The sequence below is a fragment of the Nerophis lumbriciformis genome, linkage group LG13, assembly GCF_033978685.3.
Source record: "Nerophis lumbriciformis linkage group LG13, RoL_Nlum_v2.1, whole genome shotgun sequence".
In the NCBI taxonomy this organism is placed as follows: domain Eukaryota; kingdom Metazoa; phylum Chordata; class Actinopteri; order Syngnathiformes; family Syngnathidae; genus Nerophis; species Nerophis lumbriciformis.
Genome location: NC_084560.2, coordinates 22993801 through 23006124, shown reverse-complemented (window position 1 = coordinate 23006124; position 12324 = coordinate 22993801). Strand labels below are relative to the sequence as shown.

General features: G+C 41.1%; 1 protein-coding gene across 6 annotated transcripts in view; it reads right to left on the bottom strand.

The window, feature by feature from the left end:
* dip2a (disco-interacting protein 2 homolog A) overlaps positions 1 to 12324 on the bottom strand; it is a 256191-nt gene that overhangs the window by 119657 nt on the left and 124210 nt on the right. For all 6 annotated transcript variants that reach the window (XM_061971477.2, XM_061971478.2, XM_061971479.2 and 3 more), the window contains one exon: positions 463 to 534. In XM_061971477.2, the coding sequence (XP_061827461.1) occupies positions 463 to 534 (72 nt within the window). The remainder of the gene's footprint in view (positions 1 to 462; positions 535 to 12324) is intronic.

Sequence of the window (12324 nt, the reverse complement as noted above, 5' to 3'; positions counted from 1 at the left end):
TTAAGCATTTCTTACATATTCCTTACTTTTGCATCCTAATCTTAAGAGGTTATTGTTAAGTGTTCAATGTGATCTTAGAACACTTGAGTGTTTTCAATGGTTGTGTTGACATTTCCTTTCCTTTCTGTCTTGAAAGCCGAGGGAATTATAATCAGAGGAACGTTACATTTTGAATAAAATACATTTATTATATTGGGGAGAGGCTGTTTTTTTTACAGAAATTTTAAAAACAACAGCATGGCTAAAGGCCAAAGTAATCTGCCACCAATGTACAACAAAACATTTTACAGCGCATGCAGAGGCAGATACAATTGCCGAGCCAACCGTGTACAATAGAGCTGAACTGAAGCAGAAACTTGTGCTTCGGTGAAGCCAATAACTAATTCAGTATCCTCCTCCACATTGCATCTGCAGAATTAGGCGTCATCGGTACAATGTACAAGCAGGTCAATGTCGTCTTACCTTGTATCTGTGGGATGTACGGTGCCAACAGTTTGCTTCTTTTCTTCTCATAGCCCTTCTGAGTGATGTCCCCTGTACAGAGACAGACAACAGAGACAGTCTGAGTGGGTGGGGTGGGTGTTTGGTACAGAGAGATGAGTCATTAGCTTAGTGGAGCCCTTCTGTGTGCTTTGTTTTTGCGATGGCCCAGCCAGGACTACCTGCACATTATCTTATTCCCAATTAAAGTCACTATTACACAGCAGGTTAAGCTAAGGGACTGACAAAATATGTGAGAATTTCAACCTGTAGCCAGGTCAGGGAAGAGGAAAAAGTTGTCAGCTGGTGGTGAAAATTCTATGAATGATCAAATAGTCAACTGCCATATTCATTGTTTCAGCAGGAGACTCACAAAAGGTCAATGCACAATCTCAGCAGTCATATTTTCCTATGGAATCCTGATACTTGTGTTCAATGAATAGGGATCACTACTGTGCCTGTCCAATATTACCATCTCCACAGGCGCTCACAGTGGGGTCGAGTAGAGGTTGAGGTCAAGTGAAGAGGCAGACTTCAATAGAGCCGTTTCAATGGAACATAAATCTATTTCCGACAGTACATCACAAGCTTTTACCATAGAACTCTACGTCAACGTCTTCGGCCACTACTAGCTTTCAAGTAACTGTTCGCAATAACAACCTTTAAGCCTCCAGCGTTTGTTACTTTAGTTTTGTTTTTTTTTAGCAACAGAAAATTGAAAATGTGCTTAATTCATATTGTGTCTTTAATTACTTAAACAAAAACACTTTCCTATTTTATAGTTATTGTTTTTACATTCAAATGACTGCTTTATTCTCTTCTGCCGGATCTGTACTCGTCCTGTCTGTCTGTTATTTGGCACCGATTTGAATTTCTGAAAGTTCCATATGTGTCAGGAATCCGAAATTAACAAATAAATAAGAATGCGAGCTATCTTATAGGGGAACTGCACTTTTTGGGGGGAATTTGGCCTATCGTTCACAATCATTATGAAAGACAAGAACACACGTCTTCTTTTAATGATTAGGATTTTGAAGATGATAAAAAAACACTTGAAAGATGTGGATAATGTGAGGCACCGTTGTAGCCTTGAAAACCGTCTAAGGCCCTGTTTACACTAAGCCGGCTAAGGTTATCCAAGGTAAATCCCACCTAACCTTATCCTTGTCCACACGCACACAATGGTCGTTTAAGACCCCCTCCCTCCCTCCGTCAATACGACCTAGCACGCATGTGCGGAAAATGCGCACGTCATAGTCACCTCCAATGTTGCTTTGTGTGCAAGTTCTTAAAGGGGAACATTATCACCAGACCTATGTAAGCGTCAATATATACCTTGATGTTGCAGAAAAACCATATATTTTTTTAACTGATTTACAAACTCTAAATGGGTGAATTTTGGCAAATTAAACGCCTTTCTAATATTCGCTCTCGGAGCGATGACGTCACAACGTGGCGTCGCATCGGGAAGCAATCCGCCATTTTCTCAAACACCGAGTCAAATCAGCTCTGTTATTTTCCGTTTTTTCGACTGTTTTCCGTATCTTGGAGACATCATGCCTCGTCGGTGTGTTGTCGGAGGGTGTAACAACACGAACAGGGACGGATTCAAGTTGCACCAGTGGCCCAAAGATGCGAAAGTGGCAAGAAATTGGACGTTTGTTCCGCACACTTTACCGACGAAAGCTATGCTACGACAGAGATGGCAAGAATGTGTGGATATCCTGAGACACTCAAAGCAGATGCATTTCCAACGATAAAGTCAAAGAAATCTGCCGCCAGACCCCCATTGAATTTGCCGGAGTGTGTGAGCAATTCAGGGACAAAGGACCTCGGTAGCACGGCAAGCAATGGCGGCAGTTTGTTCCCGCAGACGAGCAAGCTAAACCCCCTGGATGTCTTGGCTCACACCGTCCCGAAGATGATCAAGAGAAGAATATCGACCCTAGCTTCACTGGCCTGCTGACATGAGGGTATGTCTACAGAATATATTAATTGATGAAAATTGGGCTGTCTGCACTCTCAAAGTGCATGTTGTTGCCAAATGTATTTCATATGCTGTAAACCTAGTTCATAGTTGTTAGTTTCCTTTAATGCCAAACAAACACATACCAATCGTTGGTTAGAAGGCGATCGCCGAATTCGTCCTCGCTTTCTCCCGTGTCGCTGGCTGTCGTGTCGTTTTCGTCGGTTTCGCTTGCATACGGTTCAAACCGATATGGCTCAATAGCTTCAGTTTCTTCTTCAATTTCGTTTTCGCTACCTGCCTCCACACTACAACCATCCGTTTCAATACATTCGTAATCTGTTGAATCGCTTAAGCCGCTGAAATCCGAGTCTGAATCCGAGCTAATGTCGCTATAGCTTGCTGTTCTTTCCGCCATGTTTGTTTGTGTTGGCTTCACTATGTGACGTCACAGGAAAATGGACGGGTGGCTAAAATCAGGCACTTTGAAGCTTTTTTTTAGGGATATTGCGTGATGGGTAAAATTTTGAAAAAAAACTTCGAAAAATATAATAAGCGACTGGGAACTGATTTTTAATGGTTTTAACAATTCTGAAATTGTGATAATGTTCCCCTTTAAATTTAACTTATCTGAACAATATCCAGTGTTGTTCACAAATAAGGATTCACAAGCTTATCTTTTTTAAACCGAATGAACGGAGGTTGAACTGCTGCTTCTTGAAGCGAGCACGAAGATATAGTGAGGTGATAGCGACTCAAGCTGCAATGTGGAATTTGGAGCCAAGCTATTTCGACATAAATGGTGTGCTTACCCAAAACCAACAGGAAACGTCAGACAATTGTACATCCAGTGAGTCACACTTTATATTTATCATGATACACGTAATGGGTGTCATTACAACTACAGTACATACACTGTCTGCCTAGCTGTATACAAACAAAACATGAAATGTGGGCTAATACTTTACAGATTCTGTTATAGGATTGTTCATGTTTTTCAGTCAGTACAGATTGGTGCCATATCGCATTGTGTTGTGCATTACAAACTCAAAACGTGTTTCGTACGGACTTAGAAGATAGGTTATATCTTGCCGTAGTTAGCTCTTACGGCTAATACCGAAGCATGCCTAGGTGTTACTATTAGAGATGTCTGATAATATTGGACTGCCGATATTGTCGGCCGATAAATGCTTTAAAATGTAATATTGTAAATTATCGGTATCGGTTTCAAAAAGTAAAATGTATGACTTTTTAAAAAGCCGCTGTGTACACGGACGCAGGGAGAAGTACAGAGCACCAATAAACCTTAAAGGCACTGCCTTTGCGTGCCGGACCAGTCACATAATATCTACGGCTTTTCACCATACTTGCCAACCGTCCCAAATTTTCCGGGAGACTCCCGAATTTCAGTGGCCCTCCCGAAAATCTCCCGGGACAACCATTCTCACGAATTTCTCCCAATTTCCAGCCGGACTTAAGGCATACCCCCTCCAGGTCCGTGCGGACCTGAGTGAGGACAGCCTGTCGTCACGTCCGCTTTTCCTTCATATAAACAACGTGCCGGCCTAGTCACGTTATAACATCTACGGCTTTTGGCGAGTGCACAATTGCACACACAACAAGAAGGAGACGAAGCAGAAGAACGAAGAAGACACAGTCATGACGACGACGAGTGACAGAGAATAGAACGAGGATGGACAATTCAACCCTAAACTCATTCCTTTTCTGCAAAATACATTTCACAGATGCTGCCTGTAATAGAGTGATCTAAGTTGTTTGTTGCCATCTCCTGGTGAATGTTGGGTATAGTGTTCTGTGGTTACTTTTTGGCCAACGGTTTACGTTGTATTGCGCACCCTGACGGCAAGTGTGGGAGTCGGTTCTGAAGTATGAAGTAAAGAGACGTAACTTCATCACCTCGCCTTCATCACTATTACATACATACATATATATATATATATATACATATATATATATATATATATATATATATATATATATATATATATACATATATATATATATACATACATATACATATATATATATATATATATATATATACATTATACATACATACATACATATATATATATATATATATATATATATATATATATATATATATATATATATATATATATATATATATAGAATTCACTGAAAGTCAAGTATTTATTTTATTTAAATATACAGTATATATATATATATATATATATATATATATATATATATATATATATATATATATATATATATATAGGACGGCGTGGCGCAGTGGAAGAATGGCCGTGCGCGACCCGAGGGTCCCTGGTTCAATCCCCACCTAGTACCAACCTCGTCATGTCCGTTGTGTCCTGAGCAAGACACTTCACCCTTGCTCCTGATGGGTGCTGGTTAGCGCCTTGCATGGCAGCTCCCTCCATCAGTGTGTGAATGTGTGTGTGAATGGGTAAATGTGGAAGTAGTGTCAAAGCGCGAGTACCTTGAAGGTAGAAAAGCGCTATACAAATACAACCCATTTATCATTATTTATTTATATATATACATACATAAGAAATACTTGAATTTCAGTGAATTCTAGCTATAAATATACTCCTCCCCCCTTAACCCCGCCCCCTTGATGCATATAATCACAGCAGTATGATGATTCTATGTGTCTACATTAAAACATTCTTGTTCATACTGCATTAATATATGCTCATTTTAAACTTTCATGCAGAGGGGGAAACCACAATTAGGTCAATTTACCAAAACTGTATTTATTAAACAGTTATCAAGCAGTGGCACAAACATTCATGTCATTTCCAAAACAGACTTTTGTGCATGATGTCACACAAGATATTTCAATAACTGTCAAATAAAAATGAGCTGCATAATAGGAAATCCAATAGTGTATGTCCTTCGCTATGTGGTAGGTTACTGTGGACGTTGTCTCCTTCTGTTGTTGACCTTTTTTTTTTCATACGGTGTTGATCTGGAAATTGTTGCTTCGACATTTTGTTGGGTGGCACGGGCCGGAGATGTTGACATGCAGAGTTTCAAGCACTCTTCATTCTCTCGCGGGTGACTTTTCAAATGATGCTACAAATTAGCAGTGGTGCTACTTTTTGTAGCAACGCTTTTTCCGCATACTTGACATATTACGGTTGTCTCTTCAACATCTTCCCGCTTGAAGCCAAACCACCGCCAGACGATGGACCCCCTGCTGTTTTTCTTGGGAATTAATTCTTCCTTCATTTGCTACCAGATTCGCACCTTCTCTCTCTCTCGTATTACCACTCACACCGCGCCGCTAGCATCACAGCTAACTTTACCATACCGCTACCTGTCTGCTCCGCAAGGGCGTATGACGTTGCACGCGCGACAGTATGTGACGTATGTAACAAGGTGCGCTTGTTTTATCTCTCTGTGAGAAGGAGAGACAAGAAAGAGTGATTAGAGCTAGGGATGTCCGATAATGGCTTTTTTGCCGATATCCGATATTCCGAAATTGTCCAACTCTTAATTACTGATACCAATATATACAGTCATGGAATTAACACATTATTATGCCTAATTTGGACAACCAGGTATGGTGAAAATAAGATCCTTTTTATAAAAATTAAAATAAAATAAGATAATTAAATTAAAAACATTTTCTTGAATAAAAAAGAAAGTAAAACAATATAAAAACAGTTACATAGAAACTAGTAATTAATGAAAATGACTCAAATTAACTGTTAAAGGTTAGTACTATTAGTGGACCAGCAGCACACACAATCATGTGTGCTTACGGACTGTATCCCTTGCAGACTGTATTGATATATATTGATATATAATGTAGGAACCAGAATATTAATAACAGAAAGAAACAACCCTTTTGTGTGAATGAGTGTAAATGTGGGAGGGAGTTTTTTTGGGTTGGTGCACTAATTGTAAGTGTATCTTGTGTTTTTCATGATGATTTAATTAAAAAAAATAAAAATAAAAATAAAAACCGATACCGATAATAAAAAAAACGATACCGATAATTTCCGATATTACATTTTAAAGCATTTATCGGCCGATAATATCGGCCTGCCGATATTATCGGACATCTCTAATTAGAGCCTGTAGTGTAATGCCCGCAGCTGAAAGCAACTGTGTGAAAACGTATACTTGAGTATCCCGATAGTCATTTTCTATATCGCACAGAGACAAACCCGCGATATATTGAGTATATTCGATATATCGCCCAGCCCTAAACTGACAACAGTTTTGTGATACCGTGTTGCACATTTATGCCACTCCACTACAAATGAGTGCAACAATGTGGTAGTGTAAAGACAGGTGTTGTTGTCCTGCACACGGCTCCTGAGTCACCAGTGACAGCTAAATGGCTGCACTGTTTAATGTCCAGCAGCCCTGCAGGCCTACAACAATACAGAGCTGTCCATAAGCAGCGCCTCCTGACCCGACACTGACTCTTCTCTCGTGACGTGTCTCTTATTTGAGTGTGTCCGTGCACATGGCCTGTGTGTCTGTGTGCATACCACTGTGTCAAGAGTGTACGCACCACAGCACTACACACTGACAAGCACACAATAGAGCGTTTTACTCCTGCGGCGGTTCCAAATTCAAGCTTGGAGCTTCAGTGGCGGAGCGGACCTAAGTGTGCATATCCTGATCCACGAATTTATGTTAAGCTAATCTTTTGAGCTGAGAACAAACAGCTAAGTCGTTAAATATGGAGGAATGGATTTACGGTCGGCAATGACCTATAACCTGAATTTCATGGTGCACCACAAATTTGTGAGGGGGCTATTTAAACTTGAGATTTCAAATCTTTATGGATGATGTTATGCAAAACCCTAAATATACCTCAGTGAGCATCACAAGATTAACTCTGGAATTTCCTTAATTTTTGTTAGGTATTCTTATTAAATATTTAGAGGTTAAATAAAAGAGGTTAAATAATTCTATAGGTTAAATAATTCTATAGAAACATCTATCTACGGACATTTTTGTTGCATTAAAAAAAAAACAAAAAAAAACTTGATATTAAACATTTAGAGCAGTGTTTTTCAATCACTGTGCGGTGAGATACAGTCTGGTGTGATTATGTAATTTCACCTAATTGGGTTCAAAATATTTTTTACAAACCAGTAATTATAATCCGCAAATAATGTCTCGTTGTTGAGTGTCTGTACTGTCTAGAGCTCGGCAGAGTAAACATGTTATTTACTTCCATATCAGTAGGTGGCAGCAGGTAGTTAATTGCTTGTAAGGAACGCGTGTGTGAGAGACGATGGTTTGTCGTGATCACAATATGCAGGCGACAGCGGGAGGCAGCGTGCAGGTAAAAAGGTATCGAATGTTTGAACCAAAAATAAACAAAAGGCGAGTGACCTAAGAAAAGGCATTGAAGCTTAGGGAAGGCTATGCAGAACGGAACTAAAACTGAACTGGCTACAAAGTAAACAAAAACAGAATGCTGGACGACAGCAAAGACTTGCAGCGTGTGGAGCAGAGATAGCGTCCACAAAGTACATCCGTACATGACATGACAATCAACAATGTCCCCACAAAGAAGGATAGCGTCCGAATAACTTAAATAGTCTTGATCGCTAAAACAAAGCAGGTGCGGGGAATAACGCTCAAATGAAGACATGAAACTGCTACAGGAAAACACCAACAAAACAGGAAAACCCAGCAAAATAGAGGAGTGCAAGACAGGAACTAAAACACTACACAAAGGAAAACACCAAAAAACTTTGAATAAGTGATGTGACAGGTCGTGACAATACACCTACTTTGAGACAAGAGCTATTGTGATGCATGGTTGGTTTTGGTTTAAAGTCATATCCAACAATTGCAAGAACAACTTTTTATTGTCAATATCGGCTGCTGAGTTTCTATTTTTATGTTTTCTGCTGGTGGTGTGCCTCCGGATTTTTTCAATGAAAAACATGTACCTTGGCTCAAAAAAGGTTGAAAAACACTGATTTAGAGAATATTTATGACAACAAAAGTGTTACTTGCCTTTACAGTTTTGTTTTTTACAATGGCCCTGGGACATATTATTTCTATTACACTAAAAAAATAAGCCTGGGTGATGTATTGATTTTATCGATAAATGAGTTTTTTGTTGGCAACGGTGACGTTGGCATGTGGTGAAATCCCTGAATTCCTTGCAATAGCACGTTGAGAAATCTTGTTCTTAATCTGTTGGACAATTTGCTCAGGCATTTGTTGTGAATGAGTGAGCATTTCATGGAAGCTGCTTTTATAGCCAATCATGGCACCCACCTGTTCCCAATTAGCCTGTTCACCTGTGGGATGTTCCAAATAAGTGTTTGATGAGCATTCCTCAACTTTCTCAGTCTTTTTTGCCACTTGTGCCAGCTTTTTTGAAACATGATTTTATCGATAAATGAGTTTTTTGTTGGCAACTATTTAAAACATTTTAAAATAATGTTTTTCTCCTTTTCCTCCAGCATACTTTTTTTTTTTTTACATTTCATAATAATAATAATAATAATAATAATGGATTAGATTTCTATAGCGCTTTTCTATACACTCAAAGCGCTTCACAGAGAAGTGAGAACCCATCATTCATTCACTCCACATTCACACCTGGTGGTGGTAAGCTACATTTGTAGCCACAGCTGCCCTGGGGTAGACTGACGGAAGCGTGGCTGCCAGTTTGCACCGACGGCCCCTTCGACCACCACCCATCATTCATTCACCAGTGTGAGTGGCACTGGGGGCTAGGGTGAAGTGTCCTGCCTGAGGACAATCAAGCGATAAGTTATGTGCAGGGGCACAGGAAGGACTTAGCCACTAATTGGCCATAACTAATTGATCATTACTAAATGTTGCGGATATCTTTACTACATGTTAAATGATTTCTAAAGCGTTTTGAGCACAACCAGAGCACCCCAAATGGGTTGCCCTAATTTACCTATTTTAATTGAGTAGCAATAAATCAGCCATTCACAGTACATGTCAAATGTTTACTCACATTCTCATCCCATAAAACAAAGTGTCACTTAAGTTTTGTACAGATTTATAAGACTGGAGACAAACACCGATTTACAAATTATAGACCTGTTTCTTTACTTCCGCAATTTTCTAAAATCATTGAAAAAATGTTCAATAACAGATTGGACAATTTCATGAACAAATATAGAATACTCGCTGAGAACCAATATGGATACAGAGCTAATATTTCAAATTTGATGGCTTTATTTGAAATAACTGAAGAAATTACCAATGCAATAGACAGTAAAAAGTGTGCAGTGGCAGTATTTATGGATTTACTCAAGCCTTTGACACAATTAATCGCAATATTTTAATGAGACATTTTGATAGATTTTTGAGCGTCCTATATTTTCAATGGAACATATAAAATGTTGGTGTTGTTTACTTGAGACATATTGCCAGCCTACACTTATCTCTTATGTTTGACTGCCATCTACTGGTCACACTAATCATTACACCATGTACCAAATAAAATAGCTTCGAGGTGGGTAAGCTCAACCAAACTTATTCCTTACATTAGGCGCACCGGGTTATAAAGCGCACTGTCAAGTTTTGAAATTTAAAAAAAGGAATATAGTCCGGAAAACACGGTACGTGTGTGGCAACTATTTAATACATTTTATTGTTTAGCCAATAAAAAACAACAACTACATAGTCACATACAATGGTAACTCAAGTTTGAAGAGTATTTTAAATGTCAATACAGTAGCTTAGTGCCTTGGGAATAACAGGAAGGGGGTTATAATAAGGATACCATTTGTAGATGGAAGGAACACTTTCAAGTCTCAAAGAGACACACGGTGGCTTAACGTGAGTCAACACACAAAACTCCAGCATAGTGCGAAAAACTTTTGCTTGACCTTTTTTGTCGCCTCATGCTGACTATGGGCTTTATAATGTAATTGAGCTGTGAAAAATTGGTAAACCTACCACTAAGGTCTAGGGAGGAGAGGTGACGGTGAAGGGAGAGTATACATTTGTCTGGTCAGGTTAGGAAATCAGGAAGGGGTCGCCTCCTCCCTTTGTTAGCATCAAAAACCTGCCCGTCCTTCCTATTCTCCTAATCCGGCGGTCAGCAACCCGCGACTCTAGCGCCGCATGTGGTTCTTTAGCGCCGCTCAAGTGGCCCCCTGGACCTCTTTTAGAGATGTGTGAAAATGGAAAAAGATGAAGAAAAAAATATATTTTTTGTTTTAATATATTTTCTGTAGGAGAACAAACATGACACAGACCTTCTTTACTGTTAGAAATCCCAATATTTATGTTATACATGCTTCACTCAGAGTATTTGGCAAGCATCGTTTATTCCTACTAATTTCAGCGATCCTTGAACTCATCGTAGTTTGTTTACATGTACAAATTTCTCCGATGCTGTGTTTTATGCCACTCCTTTGCCTCATTTTGTCCACCAAATGTTTTATGCTGTGTGTGAATGCTTATCAGGCATATTTGGTCAATTTAAAACTGCAAGCTAATCAATGCTAGCATGCTATTTAGGCTAGCTTTATGTACATACTGCATCATTATGCCTGGTTTGTAGGTATATTTGAGCTATCCATCCATCCATCCATCTTCTTCCGCTTATCCGAGGTCGGGTCGCGGGGGCAGCAGCCTAAGCAGGGAAGCCCAGACTTCCCTCTCCCCAGCCACTTCGTCCAGCTCCTCCCGGGGGATCCCGAGGCGTTCCCAGGCCAGCCGGAAGACATAGTCTTCCCAACGTGTCCTGGGTCTTCCCCGTGGCCTCCTACCGGTCGGACGTGCCCTAAACACCTCCCGAGGGAGGCGATCGGGTGGCATCCTGACCAGATGCCCGAACCACCTCATCTGGCTCCTCTCGATGTGGAGGAGCAGCGGCTTTACTTTGAGCTCCCCCCGGATGACAGAGCTTCTCACCCTATCTCTAAGGGAGAGCCCTGCCACCCGGCGGAGGAAACTCATTTCGGCCGCCTGTACCCGTGATCTTGTTTTCGGTCATAACCCAAAGCTCATGACCATAGGTGAGGATGGGAACGTAGATCGACCGGTAAATTGAGAGCTTTGCCTTCCGGCTCAGCTCCTTCTTCACCACAACGGATCGATACAGCGTCCGCATTACTGAAGATGCCGCACCGATCCGCCTGTCGATCTCACGATCCACTCTTCCCTCACTCGTGAACAAGACTCCGAGGTACTTGAACTCCTCCACTTGGGGCAGGGTCTCCTCCCCAACCCGAAGGTGGCATTCCACCCTTTTCTGGGCGAGAACCATGGACTCGGACTTGGAGGTGCTGATTCTCATCCCAGTCGCTTCACACTCGGCTGCGAACCGATCCAGCGAGAGCTGAAGATCCTGGCCAGGTGAAGCCATCAGGACCACATCATCTGCAAAAAGCAGAGACCTAATCCTGCAGCCACCAAACCAGATCCCCTCAACGCCTTGACTGCGCCTAGAAATTCTGTCCATAAAAGTTATGAACAGAATCGGTGACAAAGGGCAGCCTTGGAGGAGTCCAACCCTCACTGGAAACGTGTCCGACTTACTGCCGGCAATGCGGACCAAGCTCTGACACTGATCATACAGGGAGTGGACCGCCAAAATCAGACAGTCCGATACCCCATACTCTCTGAGCACTCCCCACAGGACTTCCCGAGGGACACGGTCGAATGCCTTCTCCAAGTCCACAAAACACATGTAGACTGGTTGGGCAAACTCCCATGCACCCTCAAGGACCCTGCCGAGAGTATAGAGCTGGTCCACAGTTCCACGACCAGCACGAAAACCACACTGTTCCTCCTGAATCCGATGTTCGACTATCCGGCGTAGCCTCCTCTCCAGTACACCTGAATAGACCTTACCGGGAAGGCTGAGGAGTGTGATCCCACGATAGTTAGAA